Source organism: Xiphophorus hellerii, chromosome 16 (assembly GCF_003331165.1).
Source record: "Xiphophorus hellerii strain 12219 chromosome 16, Xiphophorus_hellerii-4.1, whole genome shotgun sequence".
Taxonomy (NCBI): Eukaryota; Metazoa; Chordata; class Actinopteri; order Cyprinodontiformes; family Poeciliidae; genus Xiphophorus; species Xiphophorus hellerii.
The window spans coordinates 9,370,065-9,390,550 of NC_045687.1; the positions used below are offsets into that span (position 1 = coordinate 9,370,065).

Genomic DNA, 20,486 nt, shown 5'->3' on the forward strand with positions numbered 1-20,486 from the left:
CTTGTATATGTGCTTCAGCTTTATGTGGTGTAGATAAAATGGTAAACAAGAGATGGAAAGTCCCAACCTCACACGACTCAGAGCATGAGAACAGATTGAATGTGCTGTTAATGACTTCCCCAGTGTAATCCTGGGTCTTAAAGGAGGAACGCTCAGAAGCTTCTCAGACCACTTTGCCGTTTTCGAGACTGTTGCTCTTTGATCACAGAGAGACACATGCTTCCACTGTCAAAGTGCAACTGTCTTCAGCATAAAACCTGCTTAATACCACGTTTTGATCGAGTTCGAACACAGGTCGGTAGACCACAATTTACTTGAAGAATCAAAATACGTAACACTGTTCTTCCTTTTGGTGAATGCGGGGAGCAGATTGAAACGAGTGGCTCTGCAAAAAACAATTTGTTCTTTTGTGAGAGATGAGGCTTGTTGGTATTTTTCATCCTTGTCAGCGTTTATTGTAATAAAACCTGCTTACCGGAAGACCCACAGTGGATTAATAAGTTACAGTTTCCTGTTTAATTTGTAAAGAAACCAAGGTACGGTTCTAGACTAGAGTTAATTAGGCAACCATTTTCCCCTTTCACCTTTATAACATCATTTAACAGCTCCTCTATATTGTCTAAATACTTCACTAAAATGCAACATCAGCGTCAGCTCAGCAGGCAAGACTCATAAAAGTAGTACCATCCCACAGTGTAAAGGGCCACATGTCTGCTAGCATGTGAAGTAATGCTCATCAGGGATGAAGGGGTGGCTACAGGAGGTTGCTAATAACAGCTGCCAGATGTGCAGAGTCCCCCGAGTCCCGCGCACATTCTCACAGACAATGGAATGTTTGTGAGGAGCCCCAACAGGAAGTGAGGTCAGGCCTCTTGACCCCTCCCCTGAAAGCCCAGAGAGAGCTGTAGCAATGGGGCAATTTTAGCTGAGCAAGCCCCTGAAAATGTGCCATAGTAAAGCCATGGACAGTGAGCAAGGCAGTTCATAAAAACTTCCTGCAATTAGATCACAGGACCTGCTTTCTTTCTGTAGAAAGACCAACTGCTTAGAAAATGACTGTGGGGCTGGCTGTAAGAATGGATGGCCAAAGTAATTAAAACTGTTTGTTAATTACAGGCAAATAACAACTTATCTTCAAACTGTTTTAACTAGTGAGATCCTCCAACAACACTCCAGCTGCCAGCTGCAGGTGAGCTGTGTGACGGATTAAGTGTACTTTTCTTTCAAATTCACTGTTACTTCACATGGCCTAACATTACTCTCAGTGGAAGCCAAGATAAACCTAAGGATTTTGAAGAAATGCCATCTGCTTCCTGTCCCGTTTGTGGTCAATTTTAGAGTATGTGAAAGTCATGCGCTGTCACGCAAACCTTTCATTTTACAATTTCATTTTCGCTTAGTGGAAGTATTTATAACTTGGGAATTTGGGTAATTTCCTAATTCCTGATTTAGGAAATTTCATAAATCTTAATGTGGCACAAAGAAATCCCTGATGAAAACCTGTATCTCTTGCACAGAAGTCAGGAGGGATGTTTTTGCGAGCTTAGTTATGCATGAGAACATTAAGAAGCCCCTTCCTTTCACAGGCGCATGACATCACTGCCACTAGGGATGACTTTCAGGATAATGACTGAAGACATTATAACCTTCCTCAGAGGAGGCTGGATAGTAGCTCATTCTCTGCAGGCAGCACCTGCAGTCTCAGACACAGCCCAGGTGACTAACATGCTCTGACTTACCTTCACCTCACCCCTTTACACCTAAACTCATAAAATGGGTTAGAAATTCAATGCAAATAAGAGTTGGAAAACATTTCATCACCAACCAACATGAACTTATATACATATCACTGCGGTGGCATTTCTGCCAAAAGAAGCTGTGCCAATGAGCTGAAATGTGTACGTTTCCTATGTTTTACAACAAGCATTCTAAAATATGAATAAATAGCTACTTCTGCCTTCAGTACTTCTTAAAGTTTAATCATATTGAACGTCTTTCCACAATGATGTAATTTGGCAGCACAGTTAAAAAACTGATTAAATTTGATTAGCAGAACAATGTTTAAGCACAGAAATGTTATTTAAAAGGGTTCATTTAGGTGTCTTGTTAGACTTTAGAGGGCCACATAAAACGTTATGGCGGGCCAGATTTGGCCCCTGGGCCTTGACTTTGACACATGTGGTTTACGGATAAGGTTGCTATTAATCATATATATATATATATATATATATATATATATATATATATATATATATATATATATATATATACCGTTACACTTCTCTTTTAGGAAGTTTCTAATACAACAGAGGTCAAATTAACTGGACAACATGTATCAATTCCATTTCAGTTTATGCCGGATCACCACAAATATCATGAGGAAGTACTTCACAAGAGCAACCGGTCTAGTACATTTTAATGAACATATAATATATGTGAAACAGTCCTTAAATTAAATTGCCCATTTTTGATCGGAGACAGTAAAATTATTTTTTTTTCTCAGTTGCATCCAGCAATTATGAGTACAATGGAGACAATTAATTCATATCAAAACTTTTTTCTTTCTGCAGTACAGCACCAGCAGCTGTACTTGTGCCACAGTTTGAGAAGAAAAAAGAAGTGAGGAGGTGGAACATCTGGATTTCATTCAGTATGCTACAAAGTGGTCAAAAAAATCTCCAGAAATAGGTTTATTTTCCACATTAATTCCTATCCGCCAAACTGCGCCGTTACTTTACTCAAACGGTGAATCGCGGCTTATGACGTTTCCACACACCCCACACCGTTTCTCTATAGTGTGGGTGTGTGTTGGTGTGCGAGTGCGCAGTCTATTGTGTGTGTGCCTCCCAGAAGCTCTTCAGCCCCGTAGAGCTGTTGTTCCCAGCGAGCAGCAGGACAATCAGACGGACTGCTGGATTAGGAAGGACAAAAGACAAAGTGTGATTTTTTTTTTTCTATTTTCCCTCTTCTCGGTCTCTGAGTTATGCGTCTGGCTCGCATCAGTTCCCGTTTTTTTTTTTTTTAGGTATCATCGCTCTGTCGGCTGAACTTTGCTTCTGTGGTACAACACAGACCGGTATGGATTTAGTTACCACAGACTAGACAAGACATTCCGTCTAGTCGTCCACTAAAGTTTTGATTGTCACCGTTGGTTCCCGACCCCAGAGCGGAGGAAAACAGCGCAGCGTTTTCACTTTTTTAGGTTGTTTCCTTTACATTTCTTTTGGAACACGTGTGGGGACATTTGGACGCAGTTTTTTCCCCCCTGTATCTCCATACTCTCTTTCTCATGGGGTAAGTTATTCGCTCTTCTAAAAAATGTATATGTTTATTGTGAAAGCATGTGCTGGGACACGCGAACAAAAGGTTCCGCGCTTCCCGTATGCATCCTACGTGATAAATCGAATCGATTCTTGGGGACGTCGCAGTTCACAGAAATGTTTCATGTTCGGAACCCCATCCACCGTGTACTCTCCCCTGATTTGCATTGCTTCCGTGAGTCAAAACACGTGTAATTATCAACCGAACATCTGAATTTACGACGAACTCTAGAAATGTTCCAGTGACGAACTCATGACAGCATGATCGCCCACAATAAGCGGCGCCTCTTGACGCTTCAGCTCCAAACCCTGCTGTGGATCTCACGTGACAGCTGTGCTTGTTAAACGTTCTGCTTTTCAGTGAAAGCACTTTGCAGTGATAAATATCAACTCACAGGTCCATCCCATGCCTGCTGCATCATTTGCTGTGGAGTTGTTTAGGGGCCCTCGCAGACTCACAGCTCCTTGGAGCCGTAGCGCAGCCTGCTGCGCCCCCTCCTCCCCGCCCTCCACTCTCTGACCCTACACTCCGATGCTGTTCAGGCTTGTTCATCCGTCACTCTAAAGAGAGCATTGTATTGAAAGGATGTATTAATAAGACAAAAGCTCCCATTATCCCTGTCTGTAGGAGTTAATCTCATGGGGTTTGAGCTGCAGCTCAGAGACTCTTGCAAGCAGTGACTTAACAGGACACAGTTTGTCAGCAGAAATGAACGTTGCACAAGTTCTTTATGCAGACATTTCATCATGTAAAGTTGTATTTTTGGTCAAGTTGAAGTCTTCCTTTAAAGATCGATGTGCCAATGAAGGATGCATAGGTGTCAGCGCTCCAGAAGGCGTCCTGGGAGATTCCTTAAGTCACGGTGTGATAAGATGATAAGGCAGAGGAACTAGTGTTTATTGTCCTGATAAAAAGCCCACATCCTTCAACCTCTAGTCCTGTGCTCGACCTGGTTCACTCTGCACTGCGTGGAGCTCATTAACAAGCTGCCTGAATCTGCCTGGGCTTGTGAACGCACTGTCTAAACTCTCAGCTGCAGCAATGGGACAAAAAAAGCAAAACAAGTCTAGCAGGCGGGGGCCCTGAAAAGCTTGTTTAATTCAAGCAAGCATCAGTGTGATAACATCAAGAGTAAGGGGAGAAGAGGAAGCTCCTTCAGCAGAGTTTGGATAAGAGTGCTGAAAGGACTGTCAGCAGACTGAATGATGCTGCAACTGAGCGAGGGCTGCTGTCTTTGTTTCGGGCATGCATGACCACCTATGGACATGATCGGTTGGAGACAGGGCAAATGGACGCGGCCACATGTCCGTCAATATTGCGTCATGCGATCACATGGCTCACTGGGCCAGTAAAGCACCCGCCAACCCACCAAACCTGACTGCTGTCGGGTTTTTCAACACTCGCCCCGCACCATCCCTGGACCGTCTCTGGAAGGTGCTGTGAATAGCTTCAAGACTTTGACCACAACTTCTCACCTCATGGCAGCCTGTTGAGGACATGAATCACTCAACTTGAGCTCTGCAGGGCTGGGTTATTGAGTCACATCAGCAGGTCATCACCTCAGAGTTCAGGATCTATGTGTTGTTGGCCCAGCTCACTCTGCTCCATGGCTCTGTATTCCTCTAGAAGATGACTGCTGTAATTTGAGCTCTCTCGGGGGAACAGCTAAGGGGTGCATGAGAAATTAAGACAAATAGATGAGTTGAATCAATAAATACATTTGCAAGTGCATGCATGGATAAATAAATTAATGGTATTTGAGTGGTGGGAACTTAGAATTGTGGGATTTTTTTTTTAATTGAACCAGTTCACAAGGGGGTTGAAGGCAGGATGGATTTTGGGTGGGTGGCGTCCATCCCTGAAGGACGCTCACATTTCAGCCCCGGCCTGGGAGTGGTCCATTTATAGGAAGCAACGAGAAAGCTTTTCTTTTGGTAGCCTGACTTTTCTTTTGTTGTCTTCTGTCACCATTTTATAGAGTCGGCTCATATGAGCCTTGACTCTGAAAGACGACTGCATGGAGCCACGTGCCAGAGCTGACCTTTCTTTTTACCTGATTAAATAAAACCTGCGTCAAGCCACTTCAAAAGTCTCTGCATTCAGACAGAACAGAAACCACAGAAAACACCAGCAGTCGATGCACATGTTCATAGCTATTTGAGAGGTTTGAGCAGTGATATTAATAGGGATTTTGGATGGCCATCTGGGTTCTGTGTGTTGAGTTCTAACTGGTTCTCCCTTCAGAAGAAAAACACTTTCCTTGGGTGTGGCATAAAAAAAAAAAAAAAAACGCCTTCTGTTCACTAGTTACTGAAGTGCAAGTCACAACACACAGCTGACAGCAACACGCAGCTTCTGACTCACAGCAAGCAGTGAGGAGTGCCCCCAATCAGGGCTATAAATATGGCCCTGACTTTGTTTTTTCTTTTTTTCTCATTTCATAAACAGAACTGAGAGGAGGAGGTGCTCAGTCTTCTTTGGAGGTAGAATAATACAGATGGACACTCGCTGGCCTTATCTGTCTTTCCTTTTTAAGACAAACTTTCTTGGATGTAAAGGTTGAACTGATTATTACATAAACAGTTACATAAACTGATATTTGATGGGGGAGGATGACCTTTGGCTACTATGAAGGTATTCTTTTTCCAGTAAAGGAACTCGTTAGTGTAAAAGTGTCCTGTTACATTCCTTTTCCACTTAAAGCACTTGGATAAACCATAAGACCCCCCATGGCCAGGCACTGATGCTTGTAGCAGCATGCCAGGATTTCCTACTGCTTTCTTGCATGTGGATAACACTTCCCTCCTCCTCACATTTCAGACTTGGATCGAGCCTCAATCCCAAAAACCTGCCAGTTGGACGAAAGGACAGAAATGGGCTGATCTGAGTAGCAGTTCTCCTTGTGGGACGTTGCTCAAGAGTTAGATGCACACAAGAACATTATACCTCCAGCAGGGACAATGACATGTACACTGAAAGCAGGGTTTCTGGTTTGTGATGTGGCTTTGGATGGGATCAGTAGCACTTTGCAACCACGGTTTGGGTTGTGCTGTGATTTATGACTTAGATGGGAACAACTCATCTGCTCTGGCAGCAGGCATAATCAGCGTGGTCATGTCGTGGTTTCTTGATTTTTTTCTTTTTTGGTCATTCTCAGAGTTCACTCTTAAGTGATGCTTTGCGGACCAGGTACGCATTTAGATGATGTTGTTCCTTCTGACATCTTTGTTTCGCCGTTGGACGTATTTGTTGTGCAGTCAACTTGTTTGTACAGCTGCAGAACTCAACAGGATTACTCCAAAATCCCACCCTCCAGAGACCCCAAAATATGTTGGAAACAGTCTTCTCGGATGTTCAGTCTTTCTCTACAGCTACTCAGTCTGCTAAATCCGTTTACTTTATCTGGAACTTAAGATTTTGTGTTGTCTCTCATCCCCCGTAAGCTCCTCTGGTCATTAAATTTCCTAATATCTAACAGACTGCAAAATTGCGCTAAAGTAATGACATGTTTTTTTTGGTTATAGCTGTTATGAGTAAAGCCTTGGGTCTTTGGAAGGAGATTTGCCAACAGCCACCCACAAAGAGGGTCAAAACAAGAGGCCAGACAGTTCTCTTAGAAAAGACAACTTCAGTGGAAATGCAGCCAGTTTGTGTAACTGACAATGGCTCAACCACTTCCACTTTAAATGAGCCATGTCTGGCAGTTTAGAGTAAGTGAATTGCCTTTGACTTTCTTAGAAAAGCTACACCATATATATTAAGCAAATTCAAGGTTGCGAGAGGCTCTATGTAGAAATTAATCTGGGGCCCACCTTGAGCTACCATTGACCTCCTGTTGTTATTGTCAATGCTTGATTTATTATTATTTTTTTTGCATTTTTGCCTTCTTGCATTGCTGTACTTTCATTTTCCCTCAAAAGGGTCAAGCAGCCATAGGAAAAAAGGCTATAACTTATTTATAGATCTAAAATGTGGATGAAATATTTGCTCAGCTCAGACACAAACAGCAGGAATGTTGAAATGAGCTTTCAGTTTTGACTGTCAACAAACTTTCAAACTATGGAGGATTTTCTTTACTTGTGTACTAGGCCTTAATAATAGTAATAGTATTTGTACAGAAGGTTTGCATCGCAAACAATTATGTAGAATTTTTTTTTCTTTATTGAAACGTACTGGAAATTATCCAAATTGTGATATAAAACCAAAGTGCAGCCTTTTTGCTAACAAGAAGGAACCTAAGTTGTCACATATTTTGTTTGTAAAAACCTGTCCTTTACCCAGATTGCTAAAAATCCCGCAACAAGCCAAAAGTTAACAAAATAATACTTGCAAAAACTTTATGGACAGGTAACTTGATTCTTATTTTTTGAGTATATTCTGTATACCTAATTTTTACAGAACCAGTTTTCTTTGGTTAGGTAAATGAATTCCCTTCTATAAAGAAAACAGAAAACAAACCCTAAAGTTCTGGGTAACAACTGTAGAGTGTGTGGATATTACAATGTTCCCTCTCCAGGCAACTGTGTTTTTTTCCCACTAAAACAGGATTTTGTTTAATGGATCTGTGTTTGCCAGAGGAGTCTAAAAATGTGTTTCATATAACAGCCAATGAAAAGGAAAGACTGAGGGCTCCATCAAGTAAGATTAATTCTGTTGGCCTTGAAGTAAATGCATTCAGGGATGCACTGTGACTTCTTGTGCTAGCCTTTGTGGAATTGTATAATTTTCCATCAGATTGCACTCCAATATTATTTATGATGTTTTTCTATTCCTGGGTTGTTTACAGGCCTGTTAATCAGTGCAAAATCAGTTTAATGAACAACCCTAAGGACTTGCAAAATACACACTCTTCAATGTATGTTGTCATAGCTCGCAATGCAACAAATAATCAGGCCTCTTACAGCTTTCCCAACAGAGCAAGAGAACTTGAGAATGGGTGGAGCTCAAGGTCTATCTACACAGTAGAAAATGAGCAGAGAGCCGAAACAAAAGACGCCCAAGGAACTTGAAAACCTTTCATTAGGAGAGATCCAAATATAAAGAGAATAATACTGAAAGGTGTGAGAGGTTCAGGGTGAGTGAAGCTCAGATCAAGCACGATTCAGTCCCCACACATGCCGCTGAGCTTCACGTACTTCTGACCTACCATCTTTGTCTGCAACCGATCTGCCCATAACGGAACTGTGCAAAGTGGATGCGAACTGATCTTTTGCACGTCTGACACACTGGAGTCCCAACCTTTAGAGTGTGGTTAACACTAGCCCCCTTTCAAACACGCAACACTAACTAACTCGCATCAGCACTTCTTATGTAAGGTCTACCTATGTCCCAGATGCAAACAAAAATTCTGCGTAGCTAACTAAGGCATGTGGTGAAAACCCAAGGACAGCTAAACACCTGAGATCACATCCTGTCTGTAAAGGAAATGCACAAGTGAACAACAATATCACCGTTTTTCTGAACGTACCGCACATGCACATTTGAGTAGGGTTGGAAAATATTGTTTCATGATTCAAAGCTCCTGAACTGAGAACTGACGGCCCAGTGAGGGCTGTAATGACGACTTCTATAAAAGGGCTTTAAGAACATGTCTCTTTCAAATGTGTGCTAAATAAATCTGTCTTAATGTGCATTTAATCACTTCTCTGTGGCCCCCGTCTTTTGATCTCTGAGGCAAGTTCAAAATTTACGCAGCAAAGAGGGGGTGTTGGGCTAGAGATGATGTGGCTTTGGAAATCAGGGTTCAGCATTAAGTAGAACTATGCAAATGAGAGCAATTTAAGAACATGAATGATTTGGAGAGCAGCCTGAAGTTGACAGAAATGGTCTAAGGGTGACTGTACTAATTTCCCATCTGGGAAGAGTGAACAGACTAGGAAAGGAGGGGTTATGGTTCATGAGGCTATATGATGCCCTTCTTTACACAGCTCTTTGTTTTTATGTCCTCTCGCTGTCGCAAGTTGCAATAAGTAAAGCATTGCCAATCAGGAGGGATAGCATTGCACGTAGAGCAACAGAAAAAAATTAAATAAACAAGTGAAAGTGAGAATAATAAAAAAAAAAGCAATAATATATATAGATGTTTTTACTCCAGACTGACAGATTGGATGCCTCAGAAGCGGTTGTGCTCAAACTGTCAAGAGTTTGACGAGCGAAAGGGTAATCCCTAATTATATGATGAAACCCCACGTATTGGGGACACACACTGCCCCAATGTCTTGTAGATTATATTCTGCGTTTGTGAAGCTTGAATGTACATGGAAGAGGACAATAACAGAGAGAGGAAGGCAAGGCGTGTGTGGCTAAAATTAAACATTTGGCACAAACAAAAAGTAAAATACACAGCAGGGAACAGTTAAATTTCGCACAAAAAGAGGAAGAGCTTCACTCTTGTCCAAAAAGCCCTGATGCATCTATGATATTGATACAGTTTTGAAAAGCATACTTCTCTATTTAAAAATAGGGATGTGTTTTAGGTGTGGGCTTGTCTGGTGAGGGACAGCCTCTTCTTTATTGTGTGTGTATGTTGTGAATTAGCTGCTCTCTGAATTGAGGTTTCTCTGTAAAGACAAAATGGTGAGATGTTGCAAAAACCCATCTCATATTTTACTCCTTTGAACACGCAGAGCCTTCTTCTATATTACACTTCTCCTTCACTTTTGGCTTGTCTCTTGTGACCTTTAAAAAAAATTACTTCCTACCCTCTTATCCTCTTGCTTCTTTTGCATACATGCATTGCACAGGAAATCACTGCTAAAATGTGTGAGACTCCCTGTCTCTGTCTTTCCAGATCTTATTGTCTCGACTTCTGAAGTAGATCGGTAAACGCTGAGAAGGTGTCCAGATGAGTGGACCAGAGGTCACACTCAGAGCTCTGCTGCTGACAAAAGCTTTCAACCCTTCTTTTGATGACATCTAGAGATACAAACATGTTGCAATAGTTTTGCAACTAGGACTTGAAGGCATTTCTACTGTGGGTAAGGCGACATTTACTCTACTCTAGTGATAACTTCTGCTTGACTTTAATTCAACAACAGAGGTGCATTATGATCATTCCTGTTTTGCTACAGCTGTACTGCAGTGTAACACCAAAACAAAGAAACTTATAGATTCTGACTCTACTGCTTGCTTTTGCTGATTGTATAGGTGACATATTCCCCCAGCTGTGTGGCGCCAGAGTCATTTGAAGTGCCAGATTAAAGTTCAGTCATGTCACGGCAGCAGCGACCCAAATCCACCTCCTCCCAACAGCAGTTGGAGGCAGGCTGGAAAAATGAATAAATTCTGGTGAACAATCAATAGTTTGACTGTGCTTATGTAAAAAAGTTGTCGCACACAGATGGAGGCTTGGGGTCCAGTGATTGATAACACAGCAGAGAGTTGCTGCAGGCATCGTATATGGCCACTGTGTTTTCTGGTTGCACATTATGACTCCATAGTTCAGCTCGATAAAAATACAAAAGCCTGCCTCTGGGGGTCTTCTGAGCGCCGCACAGGAGGGCTGACCTCTCTGAGGTGGAGATGGGAACGCAAACATCATCATGACACCGTTTGTGAATCAGAAGTGTGGGCAGAGACAAATCACGCATGCACGTATCACTTAAGGAACTTCTTCTGAAACGTTGTGGGAGTTGTGGTGAAACTTTGTGGTGGGAATAGCTGTGTTTCCTTCTTGTGTGTGTGTGAGAGAGAGAGAGAGATAGACATGTCAACACTTGACTGGGGTAACTTTGTGACTACTGTACATATTACATTGAATTTTCCTTTCGGGAGACTTTTCCTGCCTCACTCTGTGTGCCCTGAAATTTAAAATGAAAGTCAGGTATTTGCATACATTGTATAAAATAAAATCTTTTTACTGCCTTTCTCAGGTTGGCAGAATTTCTGTATTTATAGATGCCAGAATAATGTGATTTTGTTTTATCACTTTTCACATTTATGAATTTACATACGCTAAGACTATGATGCTTCTTTAAAATAACGAGAAAGCTGGGGAGTTTTTTTTATCTTCTGAGAGGTTAATTCGCAACATTTAACTTAAATTAAGTCACACCTGTTTCCTTATATGTCGTCATGGAAAAATATAAAGGAAATTCAACATAGTGGTAGAAACAGGTGTATTTCTGCTTCTCTGCTTGGTGCTTAAGTAAAACAATAAAAGAGCCTCGGTCATTTATTTAAGCAATTATGTTTGCTTTTAAGCATAACATTCGGTTCGCTTTAAACAAACCAGAGTTAATTACTCCCATTAATCTGGACCTTTTGTGCATTTGAGATCACACTCAAGCAAAATCTGGTGCGGACCAAACAACCGGACCATAGGTTTGGTCTCGGTCCGGTCTGTGTATCACTCAGGAAAAGAGACCTGTTCTCTGTTTTAAAAATGTTTTGGTGTAAAATGTGCATCTCAACCCCAGAAGAAAAGCAAAAGATCTTGTGAAGGTATTGGCTGAAACTAGTGATACAGTGTCAGTATCCACAGTGAAACGAGTTCTTTAAGCTGAATGGCCACTCAGAGAGCAAGAGGCCGTTAGTCCAAAGGCATCAGAAAAATATTGAAGTTCACAAATTCACATAGGGTAAAAGATGTTTATCTTTGGGACCCGTCCTTTTGTGTGATAGCTTAAATGAAACTGTTTGAGTATAATGATCAGCAATACATTTGGAGTGAAAAGAGAGACGTGTGTAATCCTGAGTACTTTCATCTCAACTGTAAAGTAAGGTGGCAGCAATATTTTGCATAGGTGCTTTTATAAAAAAACAAAAAAAAAACCAGTATGTATTACTGTTGTATCATTTTGGCACTTTTAGCAAATTTGATCTAAACATCTAAAACAGGAGTCAATGTCAGACATTAAGGGAAAAATGTTTTGTGTCTTTTTATCCAGAATATGCAAATATCTGGATTAAATTGTACATATTTGGTTTAATTCTTGGTTGTAATTTATTAAACCATGTCAAAGAAACACTAAAAGGTTTAAGGCTCAGTAGAGGAATGTAGTAAATAAAAAAGTGAAGGAAGAAGAAAGATGTAGGTTGCTTATTCTTGTACTTGCACAAGAATAAGCAATCTTACCTGTGTTCTTTTACAGATAAGATGAACCTTTTTATTAAAAGCTGTGAAACTGAGAAGGAAAAAACTGATCGCAGTAGTTGTAGTAGTAGTAGTATGGTTCTCTGCGATCATTGTGGATTATTTAATATCTGTTTATTAAACAAAAGGTTGATTAAGTGTCTGTCAAGCAGATGTCTCTTAGCAAAGGAAGTCATTAAACCACTGAAGCTAAATAGGCTCCAACCGTAATTAATATCCTTTTATAATAATCCTAGCATAAAAAAAACATTCCTTTTAAAGTCTAAACACACATCCTTTACAGAAGCACCAGAAGCTGGATTGGTTGTGTTTGTTATTACTACAGTGGCTTGTATGCAGGGAGGATGAAGGGCAGATGGGACAAGATACGTTACGTTTACGTTTCAGACCACAAACTGCTGAACTGCAGCACTGGCATTTGTGACTCATCTGACTAAACAACCCGTGAAAATATTTGAATGCAAACAAGATAAGATGCAAATACAAACTGTCTAAATTTCAGCTTTTTGTGTCTTATCTAAGACGGTTGCTGCAGATCGTGAGATGGGAATGCCGTCTCGAAGGTGAGGAGCCTAATTGATCCAAGAGCTTTTACACCAGGAGAAAGTGGAGTGAGGTTGAAGTGCGGCGCCACAGCTTGCAGGCGATGTAATGATGTGGTGTTGCTTCGTATTTTAGAAAGCTGGCAGTCTGCTAATTGGGGCTTATCGGGTGTTTCTGGAAAGCACCAGAGGGCTTTTGTGCAGTCTTCAGTCCCATGTTGATGGAGGGAGGCCTGTCTCCTGATAGGATTATCAGGCAGCAAGAGTCAGCTTTCAAGCGCAAACCTTTTGCTTCATCTTTAGCATGTTTTTTTTGTTTTTTTTAATTTACCTTATGTGCGAAATCCAGCCAAGCGCAGCTGTGATATGTGGTGTTGAAATGTGGGCAGAGCTGCGACAACACAAACCATTCGATGGCCTGAGTTCATAAGAATGTGCACATGAGCATCTCTTGAATCTTTTCTCACATGTGAAATGTAGTCTTGACTTTATGTTTTTGTGTTTTTGAAAAGGATATCCTGTCTCTTCTTTGACTTCCTTTTACTTTTGTCACTTGATTAAAATCTTTGCTCTCAGGATGTTTCTTTTTCTTACCTCCTACAAAACTTCTGTGGGCCTTACTGTTAAATTCAGGCAGGATTTTGAATTTTGTAGCCCAACGATATCTTCAGCTGTACTACAATGCAGGACACACCAGTGATGCTCTGCTTTTTACATAAATAATGTTGGACTTAAAATCCCTGTACTACTATAAACTTGTACGTCCTACCTCTTCATACTTTGCATCTCTGAAGTGTAACACTAGTGTTGCAATATACAGTTTAATTATATAGACTGCTAAGTAAAACTTTTATTTATTTTGTCACTTACATATTTAGGATCACCTAATTGAATTCTGATAGCATTCAATGACTCCATGAGTAAATATTTATTTGCATATTTATAATATGAGTAGATGAAAAAGGCAATGCAAACAAACAACTCTGACCCGGTGTGAATAAGAAACCCCCTTTGGCACCTCATGTTTAATCATGAATAAACTGTCATGAAGCACAAAAGTCCAGCTTCACTAGTCACACCCAGGGCTAATTGCTGCTTGACCTTTTGACTTAAAGGATCACTTAAATAAAACTTGTCTGGTGACACGAAGTAGGGTAAAATATCTTTAAAAAGTATCATCTGCAAATGTGGAGAAAATGTGGAGCCTTCCTAAAAGTCGTCAGTCTGTCAACATCCAAAAGCCAACTCCTGCAGAAGTTCTCAAAGCCCCGGTTAAGTTAAATATTTATGATTCAACAATAAAGAAGAGACTTGGCAAAAATTTTATCTGTGAGATTTACAAAGCAAACAAAACTAACACGTCTCGCATTTTTTAACACACATCTTGGTCATCTCCAGGTCTTTCTGGAAGATGTTCTGTTGATTGCAACAAAAGAAAAGATTGGAAGGTGTGCGTCCCCTTATATCAAGCAGAAACTGATAAAAGAACATCAGACCAAGAGTTAAACATGATGGTGGTAATCTGGGGACTACTTTGCTGATTTAACTGGATCAATGAATACTGCTCACTTTCAGAAAAATCCTGAAGGAGAATGTCTGTCTATGTTCTTAGGCCCAAAACACACATAGGTTTTGCTGCAGATCAGTGATTCAAGGCACACAATTAAGTCCACCTCCGAATAGCTAAGAAACACACAAAATGACAAACATGTTTAATCCCAGTGAGGTTCAGTGGCATGATATTACACCTTTTGTTTGTGCTTGAGGACCGTTAAGTTTGCTTAAGACAGTGCTGCAAGAAGAGGGGGCCAAAGTTCTTCATTTCTAAGACTTATTGGCAATAATTGCAATTGTCGGATGGCAGTTGCGGCTGCCAAGGCTGGCACACCCAGTTGTTAGGATAAGAGGACAGTGATTTCTGTCACATATATTGGTTCGGATAGCTTTTTTTTCTATGATTAAATTAAATCACACTTTGAAAACTGCTTGTATTACTTTCTCAGCTAATATCTGTATGCTACTGAAATGTATCTGAAAATCTGAAAGTGTGGGACAAAAAAGTAAAAGCGTCTTTGTGACTAAAAAAAACAACTCTTGTCTTACTTGGACTGCTTCGCTGAACCACTAAAGCTAACTTTCTTTAAGTTCTTTCTGTTCTCTGCTTGTCAGGAACAGCATGAAAGGAGTTTTGACAAGTTTTGTCTGGAAGTGTGACGCTGGTGTCTGAGTCGAACGTGGGGTACAATTTTAACAAAGGCTTATGGGAAGGAGTGGGGCGTGGATGGGGGTTGGTTTACATTGCAGGGAGTCTGTAGTGTGGTTGACCAATCACCAAGGGAAATCCTTCATATGGCACATGGCAGGTAGAAGGGCTGGGTCAAATACAAAACAGTGCTGTACGCAAACCAGCCTGTCAGGTTTCTCTACCTGCAGCCAAATCCCTTACTGAAAGACAGCAAAGACTCCACAGTGACAAGAGGACCTTGAGTTGTCCACACACAGCAGATGGACAGACACAGCTTGTCCTGCAAAAACCAGACCAAGATGAAACAAAGAACACCCTGTGGCTTTCTTAGCAGACAGAGATCTGTGGAGATGCAGCATGAATAAAATCATTATCCTCCAATAATGCAACCTAATGTAATTACCCTGCTGCAGTAGGCACATGTGCCTAAGCTCCAGTCTTGCATTTATGTCTATAAATGGAGCTAAAAAGGATGAGGAGAAGACAGGCCTCCTGAGATGGCAGTTCGATAACAGAGTGCTCGACCTCTAATATATTCCTGTTATGATACAGTGTCGGCAGCCAAATGTATGTGTGCTGCTCCGTTATGAAGACAGAAGGCTGCTGCTGTACACGCTGAAGGCGCCTATTGTTCGTTGTTCTTTCTTGAGGAAGTACTGTTCTAGATCTAGCTGGCAGCCAGAAGCAGCTGTTTGCTTAGCCTACCTGTAAGCAGGGAAATATTTCACCTAAGTAATATCAGGGTGTCACTATTAACTTTGTGTGGGGAAGAATATTTTTCTACTTTTGTACAGGTTTGCACTGAGTTGGTTTTTCTCTGTGCATGTGTACGTCACAGCGGCGTCTCAGATTCTTGCCTTTGTGTCCAGATGCCGTTCCACATGCCTGATCCCCGTCTGCCTTTGTCCCGTTCTGTCTTTATCTCCCACCCTCCCAGGTTCTGACTCTAAGCCCAGCAGAAGAGTGAGGCGGTCCAGGCGTAGTTTCCATCCATTTATTTAGAAAAAAAAATAGCTGCAGCCGTCCAGGAGAACAAAAGCAGGCAGTGGAAGGAATCATCAGTCTTAAATTACCCTGAGAGCTGGTCTGTAGAGGGATCGTGTTACTTTTGACAGGTTTAAGAGACCAGCTTCACCTCTAATTAGATTTCCAGAGCCTCCAATTCCTCTTTGTGCTCAGTCGTGAAGCGTCCATCTGTTTAATTTTTTTATTTTCTTACATTTTGAGGAAGCCGCTCCTATAAAAGACTAATGGGAAACCATGACAGTGGTTGGAGAGGTCTTTTTGTCTTCAGAAGCATAATTCAACTCAGATTAAGTTAAATTGATTTACACGCTTCATTTGGCAAAAAAATTTAACATGGCATAATAGTGCCCCGAGCTAATTTTTTTTCTTTATTTATTTTGCACCAGTAATATGCAAAAGTGGAAGTAATACTGCAAAACACATTCAAGTCTTAACAAGCTTTTTCTGTGGAAGTCGGAGAAGCCCCCGCTTCTTCCTGACAGGTATCTGTTTGATTTGTTGCTGGCTTTTCTCAGCTGGCTGGAGGTGGATGGGGAGGTGGGTGGTTGGGCAGGTCAGGGCGAGGAGTGCGAGCTGAGCCACATGCTATGCTGAAGTTTCAAGAGGTAGCTCACTGGAGTGGAATGGCTCACTCCGCACAACAATGCGGTGTGTTGACAGTCGAGTGCTCGGACAGGGTCAGAGGAATGTCCCCTTCAGACTGCGAGAGCGGCCCTTTGTCTCAGCGCTCACAGAGGATTCTTTCACCTGGAGAATGACGTCTGCTTGTGCAGGTTCACCGTTAAAAGTCAAAGTAAATGACTTATTCCGTTGGAGAGGATTTGAATTTACCTTGGGAGTATATTGCTGTGACGGCATGCAAAGTGTGAGCAGAGTTTCCGTGTGCAACGTGCACTTTGTCTTTTTTGATCGTCTGGGAAGACAAAATGCAAACTTCTTTTATTGTAGACCTCGTCGTTGTTTGCTAGAAAATGTTTGACTTTGGTCTTAGTCTTTCAACATCTATTTTTCACAGTTCAAAATAATCTACACGTTACCTGGATACTATTACATTAAACTTTAACTTTCTGTTTGCTTACTCTGTGTTTGTTTTTATACCTGTTTTTATTTCCATTGACACTAACTCCTGCGTTCTCTCTTTCTGTGCATCTACAGGTGACCCACATACGGCTCCTGAGACGTGACTGTAGGACAAGCAGCCCCACTCTCCTCCCTCGCACAGCTGTTTTACTGTCCTTTCCAAAAAGGCAGTAATTGATTCCCTTGAGACTCTGCTCAACTCCACAGTTTGAATGAATCTTTGCTGCAAAGCCACTGGGTTCTGCCACAGTGTCACCATGTTGAGCAAGTACCAGCAGTACTATGAAAAGGATCTAATAATATACTACTATGCCTGTGCTAAGAACTGGACCGTGAATAAAACAAAGGAAGAATATGATAAAAAAAAACAGCTCCCGGACTTCAAAGTTGTCCTCGTGGTCCTCTGCATCATCATCATCCTCGAGAATCTTTTGGTCTTACTTTCTGTCTTCCGCAACAAGAAGTTCCACTCAGCCATGTTCTTCTTCATTGGCAACCTGGCGTTCTCTGACTTGCTGGCTGGCTCTGCCTACATAGCCAATATATTCCTGTCAGGGTCAATGACCTTACAACTCTACCCTGTGCAGTGGTTCATCAGAGAAGGCACAGCCTTCATCGCCCTGGCTGCTTCTGTCTTCAGCTTGTTGGCGATAGCTATAGAGCGCTTTATTGCGATCACCAAAGTCAAAGTGTACGGCTCAACCAAAACGTGTCGCATGTTTCTGTTGATAGGAACCTGTTGGGTCACCTCGATTCTGCTCGGAGGGCTTCCCATCTTGGGATGGAACTGCATCAACAACCTCTCTGAGTGCTCAGTTGTGCTGCCGCTCTATTCTAAGAGATACATACTATTTGTTGTCTCCATTTTTACCCTCATACTGCTCTCCATTGTCATCCTTTATGTGAAGATCTATTTGATCGTTCGGTCCAGCCACCAGGAAGCAACTAATTCCCAAGCATATTCGCTTTTGAAAACAGTCACAATTGTGCTGGGTGTCTTCATCATGTGCTGGCTGCCAGTTTTTACCGTGCTGCTCCTGGATTCGTTCTGCAACATCCAGGACTGCCCTGTGCTCAAAGATGCAGAAATGGTTTTTGGATTCGCCATTCTGAACTCTGCGCTTAATCCATTGATCTACGTGCTGCGCAGCAAAGACATGAGGAGGGAGTTCATGCGTGTGCTGTGCTGCTGGGGTGTGCTGCAGAGCGGCCGGCCGTCCGAACGCTGCCTGGTCCAGCTGAAGAGCTCCAGCTCTCTGGAACATTGCACCAACAAATTCGAACACCAGACCACACCCATCATGCAAACGTGTACCACCTGTGTCTGACTTAAGGGCTTTGTGTGTGCACGAAACAGAGAGATGTGATGATGAGGTGGGCAGATGTTAGCAGAGAAGCCAGCATGTGCTGGGACTAGACTTCTGGACCGGTTGGGATCCAGCTGTCTGTTGGGACACATTACATGACGCAGAGTGCTTTTCACATAAAACTGTGTGACTTGTTCAATGTTCAGCTGTGAAACAGGTGTTAAAACATTATTAGAGGCTACCAATTCAATATATGAAAAAAAAGTTGAGAAATGTGAAAAAAGCTTTGTAGCTAGGTACATTTATCAGTGGATATGGAGCAAACCATTTTCATTTTTATTTTTTTTTTTGTCTTTAAACTTGCAAATGTGTCAAAAACCAAAATTAGCAACAGAACATGCAGAACATCCTAGCTAGATTGAGCTGTGTTAATGCAAAGCTTGCAAAAGTTGCACTTTTGTCTGTTAGCATGCAGATGGACCTGTGTAACCTTCGACTGCCTCACTCATCTTGATAGAGACAGGTAGAAATCCACCACAGCTTTCTATAAAAGAGGAAGAAATTTGCAACAATGAGCACTCCACGTAACCCAGACCACACTGAGTGATTTTTTTAGCAAAAACAACAACTAAATATTCCCTATATAACCTTGCTTAACCAAATTGAATAACCACAACAAAAGTACATAATCTGCTTTATTTAGTGCATGATGAAATTGTAAGGCATTTGTAAGTGTAATGTTTTTGTTATATACTCCAGCTTCCACCACTAACACCTCTTCTCCCATGTTCCCTCGTAAACTGTGTCTCTCTTGCTTTTTGCAGTTGTCTTCTAAATCCTAATTGTTTCCACTGAGGAAGGCCAAACCAGAAAGCACATTAGGTTATTTGGCGCTGATGAATTTCACTTGTTAATGGCTCTCAGACTGATTTTTGCCCTGACAGTGTTATAGCCATGTAGCAGCCGTGTGCCATCTTCTGCTTGTGCCTTCCTCTGAGAGAAAAAAGGCTGAATGTATGAATGAAGTGTCGGAGCGCGCGCTCCGTTCTAGACAGTATTATTGATCAGGATTTTGAAATGCCAAGTCACTGATTAGCAGAGAGTGGGATGAACAGGGTAGGTCACCCTCACTGTGAACTCTTCTTGCACCAAGAACAAGAAATTAATTGTGAACATCCCGGTTTATCTTGCTGGCCATATGCTTTGTGCAACTAAAAGCGTAAACACCACTCGTCTTTCCAAAGACCCCATCCGACTTCTCACCGCGTCTGTATGATGGGAGAAGATCCGGTTTCAAACGCACAGGAGGGATCTGTCCTCCTGGGAGAAATGCTTCTTCATTCTCTGACATAAAACATGAAACTTCCTCCAGATCTAGGAAGTCCTGTTTTCAACTGTCCATTTCCTGTTGTTCAGGGTTACACTAACCTTCCTGTAGACAGACATTGAAAATTTTTCCTCTCCGTTAGTATTTTTTTTTAAGAGTAACATTTGCATTTATACAGCCAAGTAGAAATGATGAAAAGCACTTTGGCAGCTTCAGTGATGTTTAAATTCCCCCTTTTTACCCCTTTTGGATGGAACAGTGTTTTAATCTGTATGATTTCAGTGTATGTCAATGTTTTTGTATGATAAATATTATAAATAACAATGTGTAATTATGTTGTATCTTTGTACAGTATGTAAGATTTTCTGTGTGGTATGAAATGTCTTGTGTGCAATAGCTTTGTGTGTTCTGTGGCACGCTGCCTGTGTTAAATTGGTACAATCCTAAACACTAATGGAGGTACATAAACCTTTTGTTAAATGCATTCCAGTTTTATAAAATAAATGACATACTGAAACAACTTCTACGTGCTCGAGTTTCATTT

The 20,486-nt window shown here is 41.5% G+C and overlaps 1 protein-coding gene across 4 annotated transcripts; it reads left to right on the forward strand.

Moving 5' to 3' along the window:
• The first annotated feature begins 2,811 nt into the window (after positions 1-2,811).
• On the forward strand, positions 2,812-20,462 carry s1pr2 (sphingosine-1-phosphate receptor 2). Of its 4 annotated transcripts, XM_032587325.1 has the most exons (3): positions 2,812-3,294; positions 10,112-10,298; positions 17,384-20,462. In XM_032587325.1, exon 3 carries the CDS (start codon positions 17,521-17,523, stop codon positions 18,634-18,636), a length of 1,116 nt encoding a protein of 371 aa, XP_032443216.1. In that variant the 5' UTR covers positions 2,812-3,294; positions 10,112-10,298; positions 17,384-17,520; the 3' UTR covers positions 18,637-20,462. The 4 variants fall into 4 exon arrangements, with proteins under 4 accessions (XP_032443216.1, XP_032443217.1, XP_032443219.1 ...); XM_032587326.1 differs by lacking the exon at positions 10,112-10,298; XM_032587328.1 differs by lacking the exons at positions 2,812-3,294; positions 10,112-10,298 and adding an exon at positions 10,356-17,021.
• Positions 20,463-20,486: the final 24 nt, after the last annotated feature.

What these genes read in the sequence shown, in the direction of transcription:
- s1pr2 (XM_032587325.1), top strand. Translation starts at nt 17,521, where the DNA reads ATGAATCTTTGCTGCAAAGCCACTGGGTTCTGCCACAGTGTCACCATG.